At 38.1% G+C, this 23,999-nt stretch overlaps 1 protein-coding gene and 1 long non-coding RNA gene across 3 annotated transcripts in view; both read right to left on the reverse strand.

Annotated features, from left to right (window-relative positions):
- LOC148190001 (uncharacterized) overlaps positions 1-5,733 on the reverse strand; it is a 21,092-nt gene extending 15,359 nt beyond the window's left edge. Inside the window, exons 1-2 of the long non-coding RNA XR_015776277.1 lie at positions 5,657-5,733; positions 2,628-2,730 (exon numbers count right to left, since the gene is read on the reverse strand). This is a non-coding gene — a long non-coding RNA (uncharacterized LOC148190001). The remainder of the gene's footprint in view (positions 1-2,627; positions 2,731-5,656) is intronic.
- Positions 5,734-8,037: 2,304 nt separating this feature from the next.
- The window catches only part of rnf24 (ring finger protein 24), a 37,292-nt gene continuing 21,330 nt past the window's right edge, over positions 8,038-23,999 (reverse strand). For both annotated transcript variants that reach the window (XM_042484520.2, XM_088075954.1), the window contains exons 3-6: positions 22,567-22,609; positions 21,590-21,631; positions 15,959-16,038; positions 8,038-13,923 (exon numbers count right to left, since the gene is read on the reverse strand). In XM_042484520.2, coding sequence (XP_042340454.1) covers positions 13,782-13,923; positions 15,959-16,038; positions 21,590-21,631; positions 22,567-22,609 — 307 coding nt within the window. In that variant the 3' untranslated portion in view covers positions 8,038-13,781. The remainder of the gene's footprint in view (positions 13,924-15,958; positions 16,039-21,589; positions 21,632-22,566; positions 22,610-23,999) is intronic.

A 23,999-nucleotide genomic window follows, 5' to 3' on the forward strand; every position in this document is an offset into this window, starting at 1 on the left:
AGTGAAAAGTACAATGTTTCCATCTTAAATGTAAAGAAGTATAAAATGTCATGAAAAAAGTCTCAATCACATCTCAAGTACAATAACCTAAAATTTGTATTTAAGTACAGTACTGAATGACATTTTAGCAGTGGCTAATGGCCATTATGATCAAAGTTGCTCAGAAACACATAATTTGGGGGCTTTTTCCTTTATTGTATGAAACAGCATACGTATGATAGTGGGAGATAGAAGGGATGACACGCAGAAAAGGGCCCCAGGCTGGAGTGGAACCCACGGCAACCGCGGCAAGAACACAGCCCGAACACATGGGTTGCCCACTTCACCGGTGAGCTACTGGGCGCCAAAGAAACACGTGAGGCTGACTGAAACTATCACATGAGGACATGAGTGTGCACACTGACTGTGACACACAACTTTAAAACACAGCATCTACGTAAATGAATGCATCAGAAGACACTGGTTTCAGTGAGAAACAATATTGTATGTTCACCCACAATAGCAGAGTAAATTTGAAGAACAGGTTGTGCTCGCAGACACCCTGCTTCTCTCTTCACCTTTATTCTCATTCCAAAGACCTAACATGACATTCATGCTGAAGGTACACACTACTCTCTTTGTGTCATACGCTGAGACAACTCCTTCAGTTCATCATCAACCTGTTTGCTTTGTAAATCCTCACAGTTGCAGTTGAATAATGTTGCATCCTTTTTGAAATGCACAAATAGACGAAGGTGACCGATGTGAAAGGAATGATCATCCTTCAAACACGTTTAAAACTGGGTGTCATTTTCCACTGCTGCTGTCATTCAACCTATATAAGCAGTGACAATCTCAGAAGCTGACTTAAAGGTGCACATCTGACGGTGAACTGATTAAAGAGCGAGAGGAGAGAGAGCAGCATCACAGTTCAGGATCAAGATAAATCCGGAGAAGTTTGTAAGTAGTCTTTTTGACTGAAGAAAATGGATAAAGCGCTGTTCAGATTTATTGGTTTTTAGTATTTTTTTTATTTCTGATTTATCTTTAACTTGCATGTAAAGTATAAGGAACTGTTTTGTTTGATCAGGATTTTCATTTTTTCTTTTAGATGCAACAGAGATTTAAAATGCTTCTGACAATTCTGATACAGCTCCTGATTATTGGTGAGTAAATGTTTTTCTTGTTACACTGAATTGCAATTTTTTATAAAAGGGACAGAGTTCTTTCTTATATTGATGTTTAATTTTTGATTAATAGCTTCGGCAAATGGTCAGACTGCAACACCTGCAGCCACAACTGCTGCAGCCACAACTGCTGCAGCCACAACTGCTGCAGCCACAACCCCTGCAGCCACAAGTGCTGCAGCCACAAGCGCCGCAGCCACAAGCGCCGCAGCCACATCCCCCGCAGCCACAAGCGCCGCAGCCACAAGCGCCGCAGCCACAAGCGCCGCAGCCACAAGCGCCGCAGCCACAAGCGCCGCAGCCACAAGCGCTGCAGCCACAGCAGCCCCATTAATAACAACAAACTCAACAAACACCACTAACACTGGTGCTGCTGCACATGCTGGGGTCCCCTGGGTGGCCAGTTTGGTTGTGTGTCACTTCAGTGTTGTTCTCTATAAGTTCCTTTTCACACAGTAACTAAGGCGTGATGTCTATTTTCTAAAAATCAAAACAGTGTAACACAGAAATGTACCATGTAATTTATGTCAAAATATCTAATCTTAAAATGACATCATGAAGCTCTCGTGTTGATAGGTTTAGAAAATCTAGATGATTCAGTGAGTCAAAATATTAATAAATGATTAGAATAAAAGTTTGGTGGAGCTCCGAACATCTGGATTTGTGTCTTTTATTGTCACCACGAACAGTTGCTCAATTTTTCAAAGCCTCTCCTGCCTGGTTAACAGGGATGTTTTTTGCTAGAAATTCGCGTTAGAAGGTGGAGGCGCATGCATCTAGTTGTTGCCCATAATATCCATCGTTAACCCTTAATCAAAATTAGTTTTCTTTGTTCAGATGCCTTTTACAAGCTATTTGACTCCATGAAACTTGAGCATATCGGTTTGATTTATTTCTAGAACATGGGATAAAGGCAATGAGCAACTTGGCAGGAAATGTCCCACAAACTGCAAGAAACTTGTGTAATGTAACAAAGTAAGTTTTAAAAAAGAGTGCTGGATAATTAGAAAATACATTTTTAAAAATAGGGAAAATGTCTGGAAAACTATAATATTATTATAAGTTTATATTTAGAATGATCATACAGATTATATATATATATATATATATATATATATAATGTAAAAACTTTTTGTAAATCTTCAGCACTTTCTATGACATTTTCTTATTAGTGTTTTTTTTTTGTGCTAAATTTAGGTCATTTTCTTTTCACTTTTGTTTTTGTAATTTCTCGCTGATTTTTTGGGTCAAGTCTTGGTGCCTGTTGCCTTCTCCACATGTTAATGAAAGAAATGGTCTCTGATTGGCCTCATCTGCGAAGGTGTCATCTCTGGTTATAAATGCTTTTTGTTTCTTTCACTTTACCTGATGTAGGTCTGAAAACTGAAAAATTGTGCATTTAAATAAAATTTACGACAAGTCATAGGATAGTGTGTGGGAATACTCTCTTTTACTACTTACTTGGCAGAGCACAGAGGTCTGTCGGTGCTTAGTCCAGATGTGGCATCTTGCGTGTGTCTGTGGAAAAATGGTTGCTTCTACTCAGTTCCAGAGGAAAGTAGATCTGAGAAAGGTCGAAAAACAAATGCACTTATAAAGGCTTTTCTGTGGAATGATTTGTTTTCTATGTTAAATGTTGACTTTAGTAGCTGTGTTTCACCTGGCTCACTGTGTGTGTTAACCCTTTGAATGTTGGATTGACATCAGTTTTCTTGTGCTGTTTTCAGACACTTTCCACAAGCATTAAATGTGTTGAAACCTCAGAAAATGTCTTTGGTTTCTTTAAAAACTTGGGGAAAAAGGCAATAAGCAAGAGGTTCCTCACAAGACACTAAGGTCTGTTTCCTGATTTTGCAAGAAATGAGAAAACAGTGAATGGAAAATAACCTGAAAATTAGTTTAGGGGAAAGAAAAAAATATTAAAATTTTTTTTTTTAAAAAAGCTAATTTTCTTGTTGTGCTTTCCCCCTTGTTTGGCTTATATTCAGATAATTTCTTGCAACTTTTTTTTTCTTGACAAATTTCTTACCAATTTCATGTTAACTAGGTTTCAAAGGGTTAAATGCCTACCCAATAGCACAGCCAGGCGCTTTATGTTTGATGTGTTAAATGTGTACCTCAGATGAGCCTTAGTTATGTTTTATAACAGTAATGTCTAAGGAGCAGGATGATATTTGTATATGCTTTCACACAGTATGATTTTGTTTGACTTGCATAGAGGTGTAGTCTAATATATTTGTTCTTTTGCTGTTATTATAACATTGCTTTTGTTTTTGTTATGTCTGTAGTGTCTTGTAAGCCCGGACTGGGCACCATTTGACATTTGAAAAATAGATGACCTTACCATACCTGTTTTCTGTCAACGAACAAGTTGTCATCAGCAAACTTATATTTCATCCTTTCACAGTAAAACTTTATTTTCCACAACATCCTTCCTTACTGATGTCTTTTTTCAAGGCAGTGAAAAGGGATTCTGATTAATGATCTTAAATGTATGCTGGGTGCATCACCATATATCAAAGTCACCTGTTGAGACTGGTCTATTTGTTAAAGTGACACTGTGTCATTAACATGGGCCTCACCCACACGAAACAAGTGAAAAGAATGAAAATGTTTCCTCTGACAGCAAATGAAACAGATGTACCTTGTCTACATAAGAAATGTTAAAGTATGTTATGATCAAGGACAGGTCATGGCAACATTAGCAGATGACTAACCCACTGTGGATCTGGGGTCAAAACTGCGATGGGCCCTTTAAATATGGGCAACATGAGGCAAGTTTATTTGAATTAATTTATCATTTCATTTATAATTTATTTTATAAAGCACCTCATCATACTCTGATGTCATATTTTTCAAAGTTCTTTACAGACAAAAGATAGGAAAAATAAAAAGATTTTTAAAAGTAAAACAAAATTCAAAAGTACAGGCGGTTTGATAAAATTAAAGAGAAACAAAAATAAATAACTTAAGGGGATTAATAAAGGTGAATAGGGTAAAAAAAAAATGTACGAAAATATGTCACCATAATAATTCCCCTGTTAATTACTTACAATAATACCATTATTTTTTGTGTTAAAAGTTTTCTGAAATGTTATATTTTAATTAAAAAGAATGATTCATGATCTAATGAAATATGTCCAATTTCCATATATTTCTAGAACAGAAATCCAAAGTGTTATCCACTGTTCAGACAGGCAGGTTCAAAATTTCCTATTTCATTTTGAAGACATATTAGAATTAAGGAGGTAATTCTGATTATCTCGTTTTATCACTTTATAAATCAAAAAAATACTGTCAACACTTTTAAAATCAAATTTCACCTTGTTTTTAGAAATAGTATCTTATACAAATCAGTCTGTAATGATATATGAACAACCCCTGCAGTAAAACCTTCAGAATATAGACAGGGATAATTAATGCTGCTGAAGAGGAGATTTTAGGTTCACAGTCTTAGAAAAAAATCATTTTGAAAATATGGCATTAAAATTCTATACAATTTTAGACCACAAGTAAGACTGTAACTTTAATCAGTAGTTCCCAGATATGTTACTTACATTAATCTTTTTTTCATATTACAAATTCAGATATTTTCTGTTTAAATATGCAAATAAGGTATTATCTAATAAAATATGCACTGACAGATCTAGAAGAGAAATCTGAAAATGGGATAAAGTCAGGTTAAAATTCTTGTTATATTTTGTTTACATATTATTAATGTCTTTTTTTAAAAAATCTTTTTGTCAATCAGTAAACAATACTGTTTTTATCAATAAAAATTCATAATTTATCACCATATTTTTAGGAATTAAATGTTTTATAAATCAGGCAATGAATTAAATATGAATGCACCCCCTTTTAATAATGCAAATGGAGCATTATTATATTAAATATGTGCGTTTTGCATACATTTCCGAAATGGAAATCTGAAATAAAAACACCTAAATATTTATAAATTTTAAATTAAATTTTAAATTTTGGAAGTTTTCTCTCCACTAGTCTAAAAAAATCACATCATGGAAGAAAAATAGCCAAAAGTCTTAAAATTGACCAATGTATGAAAAAGCTAGGCCTTTTTGTCACCTAAGGTGTCTCACCACACACAAGATGAGCTGAAGAATAAGTTCAAACGGAGTAAATCCGTTTAAACAGACAGGCTGAGCATTAAATCTACTGCAGGCCAGAGTAAACGAGGTCACATGATGGGTTTAAACCACCTGCACAGAAACACCACACTGTTTCACACAGAACAACATGTCAGTGGCGATGATGCTCGTGACATCATATGAACCGCCATCAGAAATTGAAAGGCTGCACCTGCTTTACCTTAAACGGATACTCCTATTTCGCATAGTAGCCCGTTTACAGGAGTTTAGTATGTTAATGCATATGTGGTAAAAGTTATATGAAACCGTTAGTGGCTCCAGTGATTCGTCGGTTAACTCTAAAAATGACTCTGCGGGTGTGGAGTTAGAAAGAAGTGAACTTACCGACCCTCAGTAGCCCCAGTCCTCATCTCTGCTTGAAGCTAACCGCTAAAGGCTACATTAGCCGCTGCTAATAAAACACACCTGTCAACGGTCGAGTTGCACTGTGGGTAATGTAGTCCCAGGTTTGGACTAGGAAAAAGACTGCATGGGGGGAGAGGACGATATCTCTGGATCTGCTGCGGAATTGTTTTAAAACTTTGATTTTACTTCTGTTGCAAAAAAAAAAAAATCAGTTATATTCACAATCTTACCCACCTTTTTAAAAATATATTAGTTTATTTATTTATTTTTAGGTTTTCTCTGCTGCATCCACATAGCCCATACACAATTTAAAATAATAGAATAAAATTTAATAAATTATATATTTGTATTATTACTGGTATTATTAATAGTAGTAATAATAATAATAATAATTACAAAAAAGAAGCAAAAAAATAACAGGTGTAAATCAGAAAAAAGGCAAAGTAAGGGGGATGCGGAGTAAGGATCAGGAAAGGCAGTTGTGTGTTCTGCACTGATTTTGATATATTAATATATATATCTCCATCATGAACTCAACTACACTATAGGTGTACATGTAATAGTTAGGTTATCTCTCAGCAATAAATTCATAAGCCTTCGAGGCTTAAGATGTGTAGGAACAGAGGAATTAACATTCTCCACTAGATGTCTCTGATGTGTCATTACTCTCTTATTGGAGGTTATATCACCCCTCCAAAGACAGCCTTTTAAAGACAATTATATTCAGTGCAGAACATTTAATATTTCAGTATCAACAGTAGTGAAACCAATGAGGAAGATATGGTCATCATGTAGACCATTTCTGCAGATAATTTGGACTGATGCCTTTAAACCACCAGGTGGTGGTATTATGCAACATTTAAAGATGTTTTCTGCTCAACTTCACTACAGTTGTGAACACATTTGTAATCAGTCAATGAGTCAGTTTGGACTGTTTTTAGATTGTCTGCATAGATATAGTTGATAGAGTTTTTGCATCATTTTAACGGCTGATTAGCTGAGAATCAAGTGTTTTGTCTGCAGATGTTTAAATGATTTTCGCGAGTATGTGGGACAGTTCATGAACGCACCTATGTATTCTCAGATGAACTTGAATTTATCAGTCAAAGTCAGCTAAATTACTCTGTGAATATCTAGGTATAATCTATGGATTTTTACGTAATTTCTATAGGTATGCATACATAGGAAAATTGAAACACAGTGGTGTAGGGGTTAGCAATGTTGTTTCAAAGCCAGAGGGTTAGGGGTTCACACCCTTGGCCTGCTGGGGCCATTCTGTGTTTCCATGTTCTCCATGTGTCAGTGTCGTTCTCTGGGTTCTCTAGCTTCCTCACACAATCCAAACGCGCAGGTCAGGTTAATTGATGACTTTGAATTGCCTGTAAATTTAAATGGTTGTTTGTCTCTCTAACCACGTTTACACCGCCTGTTCAAAGCGGGATAGCACGCCATTACACAGCCTTGCTGTTCTGTTGATAGCGTACTATCGCAGAATGGGGAAACAGAGCGGCCTCACATTTAAGCTGCCATGGGAAGAAGTAATGCTGTGCTCCACTGTACTCTGAAAAACAACCTCAGACTCCAAAAAGTGCAATGGAAAGGCCATTTAAGCCGGGATTCCAATTCAGAAACTCGGACAAGATCAATGTACACCGAGTTGGTCGAAATGACGTCAAAGCAGTATGTTGGCACACACGGTGAATGGTATGTAGAATTACCTGTTCGTCAATTTTTACTTTTTAAAAAAAAAAAATTTAAAGATTATTTTAATGGGCTTTTATTGCCTTTAATGGACAGGACAGTTTAAGCCTGAAAGGGGGAGATAAACAGCAGGCAACATGCAGCAGAGGGTTGAGGCCAGAATCGAACCGGGGAGGATACAACCTCTGTATATGGAGTGCCACCCTATCCACTGAGCCACCAGGTGCACTGTCAATTTTTGCTTTTATGTGGTGTTTGTGCTTTGAAATGTGCTATAAAATTATTTTTATTGACTTCCAATGGAACGCAGCATAACAGCGTTGAAACAGTCTCTGTATGAACAGGACAGCTGGCAGCACAGGATCATGGGTAGAGTGGAGTTTTGACAGCGTATTATGTGTGAAACCCTCTGTGGTAGATTAAAAATAATAATAATAATAATAATAATAATAATAGCACTATTTTTTTCTGAACATTTTAAAAAAAAGTTTTTCAAAACTTTTTCAAACCATTTTCAGGCCTAAAAAATAGTGTTTCATTTTTTCATAATTTTTCCTGGAATTTCATGACTGCGGGAACCCTGTATGTAACTTCAGGTCATATTCAGGGTTTTTTTCTGTTACACGCTTTGACTATATGGCACAAAGAACACTCATACCTTTCCAAAACTTGGAAATTTTATTTACAGTTCAAGTCAGTCACATGCAACATTTTTTCTTTAAATGAATAAACATGAAATTAGCAAAAACAAGAAAAGAAAAAAAATGCATATTATTTTCTCCAAAATAGCAATATACAAAAATAGAGCTTACAAATACTGTACAGCAATTGTCTCCAAAAATATTCTGCTGCAGAATTCTTAGTTTTACAAACAATGTCTGTGAGAGTCCACAAACATAATCAGTGTTAACAAAAAGAGGGGTGCAGGGAGGGTGGAGTGAGGGTACGCTGGTAAAGGTGGGAGGGTTTGTTTGGACAAAGAGGGGGGAGTTATTTGTGAGTTGGGAGGGCACTACAGAGGAATAAATAACACACCAAAAAGACAAGAGGAAAGTTCACTTTAATGAGGCAGTGCTAGAGATTAAAAATCCTAAAATGGTTGGCTAAAACCAACCATGGAAATATAATGAAGCCCCTCATCAATGGAGGACTCTAGGACCTCATTTATCTTTTTTATGTATTTTTTAAAAATAAAACAGTAGAGTTTTTATGTCAGAACAGTGTCTGCCATCAAACATCGTGCCCTGAAGGGACCATCACATTAACGTCTATCTGATGCCGTCTTTCTGACGCCATCCTTCTGACGCCATCATTCTGACGCTTTCTACTCTGAGTATCAGTAAATGTTTTGATGCGAAGCGGTGTTCCTGGCTGTCGTATTTCATCTGATTGTGTCTCGTCTATTTATAATGGAGTTTACTCAGAAGCAGCACTGACGCCAGCGGTGATTTCAGAGGCGGGAAGCCATTTATTACTTTATTCATGGCTGGCTCAGTGTTCTTTCTTTTTGGCCATAATGTGACTGAATGAGACTCTCACGCGGTTTCCTCTCTCTTTCTCATCGGCTGGGACGTTGATTCATAACAGTTCATTCTGGGGTTGGCACTTTGTTTTCAGTGGGATCAGGACGGCACACAGGAAGGAAACGGGGAATTTCAGGTGGAAAGGCTAAAAGTGTTTACAATCAAACACAACACTTAAGATGGCCAAATGGCAGGAAGTATTCAGCTGCCATTTAGATTATATGAAGGAGCAATTTTCTGTGCACCTCATGTATAAATACACTACTACTGATACTACTGTCTACATACATTTAACAATGGTGATATCAGTGGCAACTTCACTATGCAAAATAGCATGCTTTCACATTAAATCTCCTCACATCCTCGTCTGTCTCTCGTGAACCTTACATTCTAAGATAAAATTGTTAGCAGGAACGAAGCCTTAAGACTTGTGTTATTCACACTGAGCTACAAAATATGGCGTCTTTCAGGGACAGTGGCAGGAATACTTGCTGATGTTTAGTTTATTCAGTGACTTTGGGGTATAATGGCATGAAGGCGAAGGTTGGCTCTCTTAGGGGATAATTTGTAGTGAGATACAAGTTCAGTGAATCAGTCTTCATAACGGTGTTCACACTAAGAGCGACACAGCAACAGGCTACTGGTCATTTTCAGTGGAAGCAACAAGCTGACACTTGACACTTGTTGCTACAGACGAACATGAAGCGCTATTAATAAAAGCTGATGTGATCTCAACTTTTTTCAGCGCTCCAGTGACGCCTCTAAGCATCAATAAATCATATGTTTTTGTGTTTAGCTGTGGTACTGTGTTATTTGGCTAAATTAGCTTCATGTGTCTTGCAGTTAACACAGAAACACAATAAGGCAATGATATGGGGCTCAGGTAAAGGTGCTCTGTGGCAAGTAACCGAAACACAAGACAGTGATGACGAAAGCTCTTGAACAACACTTCAGCAGTGACTGAGCAATGATGTTGCTGGTAACACGGTTGCATTGTCACTTGTAATGTGAACACAGCATAAGGCTCAAAAAGGTACCAAATACTGTACATCACACACCATACTGAAGCCTATGCTGCTTTTTTTCTTCAACATAAAGCCATTAACTCTTCACTACAAGGCATTTAAAATAATTTTCTTTACACAAAAAGTAGAGTCAAGAGGTTGATATTACCAAATAACACAGCCCTGGTCATTTATTTCGTAATTGTGGCAGTTTTTGTTCAGATATGGCTGAAATGGATAACATGTTTCCTTGAATTTGAATTGCTTTAAGATAGTTTCTCATCAGTGGTGGCATCGTGCTTCACTACTGTTGGACCTCAAGGAGGGCATGAAGTCACCAACTTATATTTTTCATACGGGACACAGAAATCATGCTTTTGCTGTCGTCTAGCAGTTGACATTTTCACCTTGCTGCATGCTCTGACCCTACCACAAAGGTCACTGTGGGGTGTGAGCAGACATCCAGCAGAGATGAAACAGGCAAACCATAGCGGGCAGAGTAACAATGCTTTTCTGCCATAAAAGGGGAAACACTGTCACTTTTTGAACCATCAATGTGTTGGGAACTTGTGAAACTCTGTCTGTTACAGCGTTTAGTGTTAGAGAAAAAAGTCTGCTTGGGAACTTTGTTTTGGCGTGCTTCTAAACAAATCTGAATTGATTCAATAAGCCAGTTTAGTTTGTTATTTGTCCAAAAGTAATGTTAATAAACCTTTATCAACATGTACACAAACCTTTTATAGCACCAGGACACATTATAACAGTAGATCTAAATGTTGTTGAATGTCTTTCATTCTGTTCATTTTCTATAGTAGGACTACTCTTTTGTTTACGTTTGGATCACGGATTGTGTCTACGTATAATGAGAATGTATGATTGTCGTTTGACCATACATATCACAGGTAGCAGACAATCTCCAACCTATCTTAGGTCCATCACTCTGACACACAGCCTTTTTTTGCTATCCTTTTAGATCAGCACATTTACCCACAAGCCATTTACCAAATGCAGCTCACAAGGGATGAGGACAAAAAAAAAAACACAAAAGCTGGCAGGGGCTTAGAGTTACTGTATGTGTGGCACAAAACAAAAAGCACTCTGTACCGTACAGAAAGAGGGAGAGAGGCGAAAGCACCAGAATACTGCAGCCTGAAGAGCAGAACTACCTTTTATGCATGTGTGTGTGCATGAATGAAAATGCTGCTTCATTACAACCTGCTGACCACTGACTCTCTGGCAGCCCAGGCACAGAGTGTGTGTTTGTGTGTGTGTGTGTGTGTGTGTGTGTGTGTGTGTTCGTGCGGGGGGCAGCTGTGTGCATGTGTGTTTTATAAAGTAGTATATATCGACAGATATGCTGATGATCTGCTGAGGGAAGTAATTCTGATGCAGGTGTCAGTCCACTAACTTGTTCACTTTATGCAGCTGTACCAAGAAATTATAATAAATTAAAAAAAATAAATACAAATCATCTATTGGGATAGATGCAAAAATAACTGCAACTGTGTACGCAGCATATTTTAAGTCAGAGCTGAGCAGCAAAGGAGGCAAAAGCCTGCTTCATTCTGGTCTCTTCCTGAAATGAATTAGCGATTTGTTTTCTAACAGCATATGTGATTCTAGTTTGAGAAAACATGACTGTTAGAAATTTGTTGAAGGGATGCACGATATGAATTTGTTTTTCAGCCAATACCAATAACTGTTTATTACCTGCTTCTCATGGCCAATACTGATAAGATAACTGATTATTTCACTTTTTTGTATTTTAAAAAGTAGTTTATAACTTGCTGTTCAAGCACAATGAGAAAGAGAGCTGGATACAGTATTGGACCGTGGGTCCCCATTCATTCCTCTAAGAGTTGCTCAGTGGAGTATGAAGCCAAAATGGTTAAAACTGCAATGTATAAAATTACCTGAATCATCTGGGGATGATCAGCACTACCTTCTACACTGTGTGGTCCATAGAGCAGGCGCACTAGCAACGCGTGGACATGTGCGACCAAGCGGTTATCTTCCATTTTAGCGCAACGCTAACTTGAATGGGGATAAAATTATTTAATCTTGCCGTTCTTCTAGACCAGGTTCCCAACTGATGGGTCGCAGGCCCATTCTGAATGGACCACAAAATGACCCATGAATGTGTCAAATCTGCAAAAAGAATTCGGCACAGAGCTCTTATTTTGAAGTGTCCACTGACTTAGATGTGTCTCTTTCGCCATGTAAGTCAATGGGTAAATGCCTTTTTGGGCCGCGGGGCATCACTTGATGGTGTAGTTACACTCTTTGGCCACTATGAAAATGGGCTTCAAAGCCTGGTGCACTTTCTGGGCGCCTGGGAGTCAGGCGGCCTGTGATCAGACCCTCTGTGCAATTGGGTTGTTTTCCTCGGAAACTGTGAAAGATGTCCACACAGCAAAGAAATGTTTGGCTCTCTTGTCAACGTACTGTGCTTCTTCTTCTCTGTGTTTACTGGCCGCTTGCAAATCAACTTTAAAGTTGTGCCACCACCTACTGTAACAGGGTGTGTTGATGCTGCCCTTGAAAACAGTCTGTCTTTAATATAAAAATATAAATTTCCCATTATCGGCTGATAATTGACAAGCCCGATGTATACATATCGTGCATCCCTAATTTGTTGTTTTGTGGCGTGTTTCAGTCTCAATCCGAAGCAGTCCACTGTAACAATTACACAGCTCAGCTTCAACAAAATCAAATGAAGCAGCAGCAGCAGAGCAAAGTAAAACTGGAACATTTATATGTAACATGTTATAGTCTTTTGTTTAATATTGCCTCCTTACTGGTGTTTGTTCTGTAAAAGTGTTTTAAAAATAAAGCACCATGTTTTACAGACTAATACTGGTTTAGATAATCACAGTCATTATTTTGATTTTGTTTTCTGTTTTTTTTGTGAGTAATGCCTTGGGTGTTGCCTGACAGGGTTCGTATATGGAGGATTGTACCCAGTAAATTCCTTTAATGAGAGTATAATTTGTTCACTGAATCACCTTCCTGTATTGACACAATAATAAAAATAATAATCATAACAACTGTCGCATTGTAATGAATAACAAACAGGCGATGAGAGCACGAAGTCTATAGGCTTAGTGTGAAAAATGGTGGGTTTCAACACATTCAAACCTTTCACATTTAGTCAGACATAAAGTCTCAAGGTTGCTTTGAGCTTAATTTTTTGATTGTGTGTGTGTATGTGTATGTGTGTGTGCAATTACCTGACATCTATCTGCCGACACAGGTTTTGTTGTCCCTTTGAGATATTTTTTTGTTTGTTTAAAAATCAAAATTTACCAACTGCAAATGAAAACCCATGTGGCTTTGTACTGAACACAGAAATTATAGTTAATACTAAAATATAAAACATAACCTTGCTACTAGCATCACAAGCAATTAAGGTTTGCCTTCTCGTAAAGTGCTTGTTAATATTTTTTAACAATTTATATTTTAGTGTATTGTAGTTCTTGGCTTTTGTGTTGTTGTTTTCCTCCTGGTAATTCTCTTTAGCTGGTGTCCCCAGAAAAGTGCTTTGGTTGAGAAAAAGTTATCGATCACGTCTCGGCCAAGAAGGAAACTTCTAGATCATCTCTTCTTCATTGTCCGTGAAAAGAAAAAAAACATGAACGCAGTTGATTATCAGTCAGAACTGATAACAGGAAATCCTTTTGTGAACCAATGCAAGGATACAAGAGGTGACGATGGCTGCAGAGTCACAGGTTTTGTGACAGTCTGCGCATGAACTCCAGTTTCTCCGCTCTGTCCACAGACCCATAGCAAAGGTGTACCTGTACAGGTGAGTGTATGAGTGATGGGATGTGTGTTTGTGTGTGTCTGTAGTGTACTATGAGAGAGGGTCTGAGTCTGCTACACCAGGTTCTCAATGCCGGGTAGAGGCTGCTGTATTGGGACAGGGGGCTCCGTGCTGCCGGCCTGCTGGGCGAGCTGCAAGACGGGCATGTTGCACAGCGGGCACACCTTCCTCACCTCCAACCACTTAATGAGGCACCTGGAGGAAAGAAGAGCAGTCAGCATATAGTTATACAGTTTACATTGCTACTGTTAATGCCTTTTCATCCTCTGTTTGAATTGTTGTTTTTCTTTCTTTCTTTCTTTCATCTGTTACCTGCCAAGGGACTACAGATGTAAATTAGTGGTCCTGCTAACTCTGGCATATTTACATTTGTATTTAATACTGATGGTCATTAATATGCTATGTCCATTTTAAATAAACATTAAATAAATAATTAAATAAAGCGAGACAGACAGAGATATGTGAAGGGGTACAGAAATATAAACTTTGGTTAGCTTGACTCACAAATTTTATTCAAAGTTTTAGCCTTTATATTCACAATCTTCACCTTTTAATGGATCAACACTTGCTCAAGAGCTTGGTAGGCTTGTGCTTCAAGGCTGAGAGGGAATATTTTGCAATGATACAACATATGAGGGCAAAGTCACAGGAGCGAGTGGCCATCGCCTGCTGAGGCAATATTCAAGCTAAAAATGAGCAGTGCCAGCTGTGACGCACACTGGACCCGCAAAAATGTTTGGATTTAGAGAGAAATGGTACAAAGGAACAAAAGCATTTAGGAGACACCAAAAAAAAAAAAACACTGCTGAGAAACACTGCTGTAAATATATTGAAGCAGTCAGTATATTATATATAATGTTTGGACCTTGAACTAATGACTTATATTATAATACTATTTTGTCAATCACTAGCTCATTTTACACTGCCTGTTTAAGACGGGAATTTCGTGCTGTTATTCCACCTCAGTAAAAAGGTACAATATCAGAACAGGGGACAGAGTTGTCTGTCTCTCCTTTAAGCTGGCAGCGGAGGTAGTAACAGCCCAGAATGGACGTCTGAGTAAAAGGGACAGCCGGCAGGACGGGATGGGGTGTGATGTTTTGACGACGTGTTATGTGTGCCACTCATGGCCAAGCAAAATAAAAAGCAGGTGATAGCAGTTAGCAGATAGAAGAAGAACAGCAGCCAAAAATGTCCCTAAATTGGGGTCCGCAAGCTCCTTGCCCTCCAAGGAGAGGACGCCGGTTGACTGTTGCAACTGTTGTTGCCATGATATGCCATTGTTATTGTTTATAAAGAGCTGCCAACATGTCACACTAGAATCTGACACTGTTGTGTTTAAGTCATGCTCGTCACACCTCTTTTGCTGAGACTGTCAAGCATCTGATTAAATGAACCCAGCCAACGTGTTTAACATTTTTTTGTGAGGATTTGCACCCTTAGTCTGTTTTATATAATTTTTAACTGAACATCTTTGGGATTTGAACTGCTGACGAGACAAAAAAGCTGTTTGAAGATCGTCATGGTCTCTGAGGAATTTTAATGGGTGTTTTTAAAAATGTTGTGACAGAGTGAATGATTGATACAGCAACTGAAAAAAGATAGAAGAATTAATCAATAATAAGAAGATAGCATGCTCTTTACCACTGCGTGTTTTGGTAATGGTCTGCTTGGAATGTGTTTTCTCTGCTGAACAGCATGGCTTTACTTGCACACACACTAAACGGACTGTTTATACAGTGGATTCAGTGAGTGGTGACCACTCTTGCTGCAACTGGGGGGAAAATCTAGGCCAAGGGAGGTGTCGTGCTGATATAAACAACTCAGTTGAAATGGTCAGGGCACGGGGGGGAGGTGTGTGGGATAAAGTTGGCTCAAGCAATCCATCATGTCCTGTGTGGTTCTGCACTTTATACACACTCGGCTTTAGTTTCATGTACAAAACCATATACTTATTAACTTTTTTTTCTCTCGTAGTCAACGTGTTATCCATCAATGCAGTGACATGGCAATAACTTCGCTCTGGTCTCTGAAAATTTCTCTTCTTTTTAAAATGTTTCTTTTTAAACATATACTCACTCATTGTATCACACTTAATATGCCTAAAAGCAGGTGCAGATGCATGAAAATGTACTACTTTGTTAACAAAAATCTGCACTGATCCACATGCCCTTGACTGTGTGTTTGCGCTTGTGTGTGTCCATGAATGTCAACAAAACCTCATACTTACTTTCTATGAAAGGCATGTTTGCACGGACAAATCCCCAGCTCGTCCTTCTGTTTGAACTCCTCCAAGCACACCGCACAAATCTGAAAGGGAGAGGGGGAGTTAAGAGATATTTTCTGCGGAGGGCAATGAAAATTTGGAATTTGTTGGTTGTTCTCTGGTGTTTCGTTCTTTCAGGCTTAATTTGAACGCTATGTTGGTAGATTGGAAAGAGTCTATCCAAACAACCAAGGTCAAACACCCATGGAAAAAAACAACTGCGGCCAACATCTGCAAAAAATTGACACAAACAACAGAGCAGTAACTGACCAACTGTGTTCTCTTATATAACTCTGACTTCACACACACTGGGGACTTGTTCAGTTAGAAAGATTTAAAAGATTTGAAAGATAGCCACAGCCGTGAAAGTAGTCACATCACAGCAGACAGACAATTAGTGTATATTAAAACCTATACAATAAAGAAAAACACACGTTTTTAATGGCTGTCCAGCTCATGACATTCTAGCTGATTAGATGAGTTTATGATCTCAGTGCTGTTAGCTTCTGTCATTATAGATAAAACAGGTTTATAGTGGTGGCAACTAATACAATCTCTGCTAATGACCATAGGACAGGTCTGAAATAAATTAAATGAATATAGGCGACTGACAACACCACATGTAGTGTCAGCCACACATGGCTGACTATACCCTCTCCAGACAAACTAATAGCTGCAAAGAAGTGGGAGTTTTAAATTGTGATAAAATGGGAAAAAAACTGCAATATATGAATAAAGTCCAGCATTCCCATCAAAAACATTCTTCCAATAAGTGGGTAACATTTCCATAAAAAAGGGTTCTAATTTGGCACACTGTTTTTTGGCACTCTAACCCTGAAACTATTACTCCTTTAGCCACACAGATTCTCTTTTTCTCCGCTCTGCTTTATAGGGGTGGATGGACAAGGACGGATGAAAAGAACAGCATGGGGGCTCTTAGCTTTCTCTCCTGATGATTTTTGGACACAGAACAATCCTCTGTTAAAATGTCTGCTTTACTCTCTTTATTTTTGAATAGATCAATGTTTTTGTTTCTTTCACTGCCTTGTCTATGGTGTCACACTCACAGCTGGGATCTGGCAACTTTCACCAACTTTTGACAGAATCCCTTTCTCCCCATTAACCGAACAAACCCTGTGAGTTTGGTGAGCTTGGTTACAAATCCCATGCAAAACACACGGATTTAATTTTGTGGAAAAACTTTACAAGATCATGGATTTAATTAGAGGGGGGAAATATGTGGTACAAATGACTTACTTAACAAATGTTGTGCAAATATATGGTACAAAAAAATGTTCAGTTTACAAAAAAGCTTGGTCCAAGAGAACCAAGCAACACGAGTTAGTGAAAGGAGAAGAGCCAAGGCAGAATAATCCTCAAAAGCCATTTGTGACCAGAATAGGCACCAGTTCACCTAAGTGGGTATTCAGACCAACCCCCTACTTCTTTCTGAATCTCTTGTGACAATAACATGTTGCCATGTTTTTTTAAATCTTTGGCATCACCTCTGCAGATCTGCACCTACTTTCTTCCATTTTTGTCTCTCTAAAAACTCATTAAAACTGTGTAATGGTGTATAAATGTATCTGCAAAAAGTGGTCAATAATTTGCACTTGCCATAAAAAAGCATTTAAATCCCAGTGACACCTTACACAATGCTCTACACAGAAAATAATATTAGTTCTGTTGTCTGTGGTGTTGAAACATGGACACACTATTGACCAAAAAAACCCTTTTAACAACAAAAACAATACTAGTGATAATAAATGCCATACTTGACTACTAAATGCACATGAACAGAATAAAAGCCTTGCAATAAACTCTTCACAAGTCGTTAATCTGAAAATAAAGATATAAAGTACAAGCTAATGTCAATATACACCACACCAGGTATAGGTGACGGCTATTTCCTAACCATATCATGGCACAAATATTAAAAGGCCTTCAGTCTAATCTAGCACTGTAAATATGAAACCAGTTACATTATCAAAATGAAAACAGCAAAGTTTACTCTCTAAAGCCAGATAGGATTACTGTGAGAATAATTTAAAGTAATTACCTCTATGGAAGGAGAAATAAAACAATGGGAGACAATCCTGATGTTAAACTAAGGTGGGAATTTAATGTGGAGGTGTAAAACTCTAATAGTTTCGTGAAACCACAACACTGCAAATCCCACAGCAAAGAAAATCTGAGGCTTATCAGAGAATATACCAAGACGACTGTTGCAAACTATAGATACCGCCATCCTTTTACAGAATGTACTGGATACACAAGTCCATGAAAAATAGCTGCACTTTGTCTAAAATGTGCCAAAGACCCTACTGCATTTGGAAAAGTCAGTAAAATGTTTTATCATTATTAACACCTTGTGTCTAACCAGTAAAGTGCCATTCTATGCTTCGTGTATATCCACTAAAATAAGATTGCAAAACTGGTAGAATATATATAGTAAGTGTGATTAATTACAGACTCTTGGGTTTTCCTTAGCATATTTATACTGTGATGTATTGTATGAGACTGGTATCAAAGCATAGAAATGGATATAAACTGCTAACAAAGCATTACATGATGGTGGGCACAACATGTGTTACATTTATGTGCTGGCAACATACAAACAATTCCACATTAAAGTCAAGGCAGATCTTCTTTCGTGATGGACACACAAATTCAGTATGAAGCGTAAATAATTCCTTGCATGGTGGGCAGGACGAGTGGTGGATAGGCCAACCAAACCTCAGCTTTGCTGGTCGTTGTGTTGTAGATCATTGTTTGTGTCCCGTGTGAAACCAAAAGTCAGTTTAGTTACATGACTTCACTGACCTTTTTAATTTAATTTAATTTAATTGATTTATTATTGTTATTGCTTATTTTTTGGCTTTGTTGCCTTTATTTGAGATAGGACAGCCAAAGTGTGAAAGACGGAGAGAGAGGAGATGACATGCAGCAAACGGCAGAGGCCGAAATCGAACCCACGGCTACTGCAGTGAGGACATAGCCTCTGTACATGGGGCACCTGCTCTACCAAATGAGCTACTGGGCACCCCGTTTTTATGGACTTAAAGTAACTATGCAAAATACTTTGTGCAGTTACAAGTACTTAATGTAACTATGCAAAGTAAATTTCCGTCACTTGCACCCCGTATGTAGTCACTTTCACTGAAACCAAACTGCTGCCATGATAGACTCTACATTGGAAATGTTTGTTTCCAGCACATTATTTTAACAAAATTTGTGTCGACTGCAATGTACTTCTATGAGTGCTGATTGTATCATTATAACAATATTTAAATTTTTTAAATTTTTAAATTTTCATCACTCTCTCATTTACTTCTCTGTAGTGTTAAAAGATTTTCAGAGCAACATTGCACTCGGCAGTGTTAAGCTCTCTATTCTCTCTCTACTACAGAAGTTAGTCCCAGCAGCCGATTATATAATGATTTGCTGCCTTAGTAAAACAGACACTAATTACTCACAGATTGTGGGCGCAAAATGAATTCATGCACATCACCAAAAAAGGCTGAGAGAGAGTAAGTTGGTGTTTTTTCATAAGATCAGTGGCATACAGCATTGTAACTTTATACCACATTGTACTACACGAATCCTTACATGAGGGGAACACACAACATATGACACCGTTAAATGGAGAGAGGGCTCATGTTATGCTACAAAAAGGAAAACTGATCAGGTTACACATCAAACAAACTTGAACATGACTTGACCAGTAAACTGATCCCATATTACACCTATATTCTAGATATTCCATCAAAATGCTGAGACTGAATCCGTGCAGCTCAGTCTGTAACCGTGTCTCCAGGGTGACTCTTTGGCGTGGGAGACTTTAAATCTAGGTCATCCACCCAGGCTAGTGTGTATGTGTGTGTATTACTGTCCTTAAACAAATACAGCTTGGTTTTTCTGTCACAGTTTTCACTCACATGACACTTCGAATACTTTCTCTCAGTTTCTAACAACATAAACAATATAAGCCGAGGCCTGATGGGAAATTCCAACGCCGATGATAAGAAGCTGTGTTTAGCCACGTGTCAAAGCACACATGAAGATGCTATTGTTAACATTTCATTTGCACTACAGTGTTAAAGGGATAGTGTTCCTGGCTGGAGTCTACCATTTTTCCACTGCAGATCCAGTCATTCTGTTTTACACACTGGCCGCTGCCTCCAATCTTTCAACCAAGCTGAGCTGACACACAGCATTATGTAATAATGGAAGAACACTCATCACTTAACCATAAGATATTAGTTTTCACATGACAGTGTGTCAAGACAGATGATATTAAAACCATGTACATGTCCGCCCTCTTGCCAAACTCTAGAAAAAAAACCCCAGAAAATTCTCAAAAACAGAAACACAGACATATAAACCCCAGAGGTATACAGTACAGCTGCACAGATAGCCCAAACATTACCATGTGTCCTGAAATGTTCAGACAGTAGCATATGTCTGCTCCTGATGCACATTACATAACAGGAGTTTGCACCATATTGGAACCTTTTATTGTCCATCTCAAAGCTGAGTATGTTTGTGTCTATAAAGATAGCTTGAATTATTTCTTTGGAGTCCCAGGCCTAATGTTGCATTCACATGCAACAATAATAATTGTATGTATAATATATTACATAAAATTATGACATTTTAAGCAATTATTTTAACATGGGACAAACATGGGAAAACTGTTTTTTCTCCCTTTAGTTGTGTGTCAAGTTCGTCGTCACAGACAGGCCAGAAAACAGATTAGTAAACAGGAGAAAGCAACATGGAAGCCAGTGAAAATGTTACAATGGTCACTACTTTTTCATATCTCATAATCTTTCAGTCTCTCTCTCAAACTTTGTACTAAGTAATTTTCAACAATGTTTCAATGCTGCTTTGGTGGAGACGGATGGTATTTTCTGACAGCCTGCCATTGCATTGCACGGCAAAGGGGCTTATAAACCCAGGTGTAAACCCAGGTGTCGTATTTCCATGACTGGCGATCAGAGCCCGGGGTTGAAAATGCCGACCATAATCTTTCCCATTTAATAAAAAAGCATGATGTAAGGGAGTGTTGGTGGGGTTTTGATCCAGTGGAAAGGGAGCTGTGTAGCGTTGGATCGTAAATTCCATCACAAAGGACGGCAAAAAGTTGTAAATATTTTAACTCTGGATAACTTTGCTGTCTACGATAACCGTCACCAGCCTAACCTAACTTTACCGTTCTGCTCTTGACTACTAAAACAATATCTGGTTTGCCATCTACTGTTTGCCTGATAAACGCAGCGTTAGTTCTTTATTTTAGGCGAGTGGAAATCACAGTACTCCATGACACAACCATCTTAACTGCACAACCAAGACTGTCAAAGTCAGAAAGTATGACCTAAGTAATTGGACAACACTGTGACTAAAACATTGTTAAATTTAAGAAGCACATTACTGGTTAGTCCAAATTAGCTGATATGACAGTATGGTGTGTGCTAATCAGGTTACATTACAAATATTCTGTGCAGTTGATAGGCCGAGTTTTTAAAGAGAGCATTTTTTTGGTATTAAAGTGTCATTAACAGATATGACTGAACAAAGATGACAAATGCTTACCTCATGCAAATTTAGCTCTTTGACTTTTTCCTTCTGAATGACCTAAGAGGAATCATAAGAGATAAGAAAAGATAAGTCACTGCTAACAGAAACAAGATTATAAAAAACCAGTTCTTCTGAAAATACAATAAAAGACTTAACATCTGATAATGAGTGTGTGATGAAAAAAAAAAACAATCAGGCTAGATAAGGGGCACAGAGATAAGAAGTACTATAATATAGTTGCTGTTTCACACCAAATGCATTTGCACAAATGTGTGTGTGGGTCAGTGTGGGTGCCTGTTTTATGTGTACTATATGAGCTTGGTAGTCTTATATAACCAACAGGGAAGCTGGACATGTTTATGTTTTTAGTTGGCAGGTAATGAGGAGAAAAACTGCAGAGTAGATGGTCACTATGCCAGTGTGTACATGTGTTTAACTTTAACATGTTTGACTGCTTTTGCATGTTCGTATTATATGACTGACGGACATGAGTCATGTTTATGCCGTCCATCACTCCTTCTTATGTGCTTTGCAGGCTATACTTTTCTGGAATGCTCGGCCACAGATAACTGAGAACCTGATTTTTCCGGCTGAGCCACTTGCTTCCCTCCAGCTTGAGTGCAATTCAGGATTTTTGGAGTACACTTGTGCTGGCCTAAAACCTGTAAATATTTTCAAATGGGCTAGATCCATTGAGAGCATAACCCTCCAAACACCTGCAGCTGCGACAAGAGTCGGCAAATGAATTTATGCACCAGCTGAACTGACATTTAAGGACCAGAGGGGATCTTCATGATTTTCACCGCTTAAGTACACATACTGACACTTTACTTTTTCTTGGCATGAGATTGTGCATGATTTTAAATTTCTGAATTGTAGCTGCATGTGTGTGTGTGTGTGTGTGTGTGTGTGTGTGTGTGTGTGTGTGTGTGTGTGTGTGTGTGTGTGTGTGTGTGTGTGTGTGTGTGTATGCGCGACACTGGCTCACTTACTTGTTTGTATGCATATAGCTCTTTGTGTGCCTGGTGCCGTAACCTGGGGAGACGTAAGGACAAAACATCTTTTTGATTAGTAAGCAGCCTTCAACTGACTGTGTCAAGTAGAGACCAAGTATTCATACATCCTGGAAAAGGAGAGAAATTTTACAAAAATAGATGAAATTTCCTTATAAATACTTGCCTTCTGACACCAGTCTGTTCTAGTGTATCACTTTGGTTCCAAATAGGCATAAAAGCAATTGTCAATCAAAAGAGAATATAGTAAAAATTTGGCATACATGTCATAGTACCATGGTTTTACCATAGGTTTCAGAACAGATTTTTATCTTGAGATAAAAATGTTCATGTTCTGCATGAGTGTTATGGAGAAGAGGATTTTGCTTCAGGCACATGTCAGGTGAAACCATAATGAGACTGCCGACTGAATAAATATTAATTAGATTAACCAATTACAGGAAGGAGTGAGAAAAGAGCAATAAAACTTCACTGAACTCAGTTAAACATTTGTTTTTCATAGTAATACAAGAGTAGGCCAGGTTACTTATTAGCAGATATACTGAGAGGACCTCAGGCCCTTGTTTCTAGTCAAAGCAAGCACCAGACATAAAGTAAAATATCAACTCACAATGTCCTCCAAAATACATTGGATCAGACATTAAAAGCATTCCTACAGATTGTTTAGACACTCTTGCAAACAGCATGTTAAAAGCAGAGTACCCACAGATACAACCAATGTTTTATGTTTTCATCAAACTCCTGGTGTTACTCTTGATAAACATTGCCCTTGTAAATGAAAAACGAAACAAAGAGAGAACATAAAGAGCACTGGATGAGAAGAGAATCTAGGTACTGAGAATGAGGAGAAAATATGTAGAAAAAAGGCAAAGAAAACAAGAGCAAGAGAGATAGGAGAAATTCGTAGGTTTGTAAGATTTACCTCCATTACAAGTAACCTTAACCTCTCGCAGCAGAGTGAGAGGGATCTGTAAAACAAGCAGCACAGTCTAGGAGAGAAACTGACATTTGGAAAGAGGTCAGCAGGAAAAGGTGCAGAGACTCCCAAGGGTAGGGGGACAACTGGTCATTGGGTGACGCGGCTTGTGGGTGACTGATGGGGGTTGCTCAGTGACCCGTGAGTGGAATGTCAAAGTGGGCAAGGAGAGCAACCAGCTGAAAAATGAAAAACAGGTGTCCAAATTGACCTTGCTCTCAAAGCTATTATTATCATAATTTGTTTGAGGACAACGGGCAACTCAAAATGTAAACTAACAGCCTTCATCATAGTGAAGAATGTACAAATGGTTTTGTCTACTTTGTAGTAAGCCACTTTACTGAAAATTCATGAGCACGACATAAATGTTACCAAACTTACTATTAGAAATGCTTATTATTTTAATTGCACATTCACAAACATTTAGGCCATGCTC

Source organism: Plectropomus leopardus, chromosome 3 (genome assembly GCF_026936395.1).
Source record: "Plectropomus leopardus strain MGB_pleo_1.0 chromosome 3, ASM2693639v1, whole genome shotgun sequence".
NCBI classification, from domain to species: domain Eukaryota; kingdom Metazoa; phylum Chordata; class Actinopteri; order Perciformes; family Serranidae; genus Plectropomus; species Plectropomus leopardus.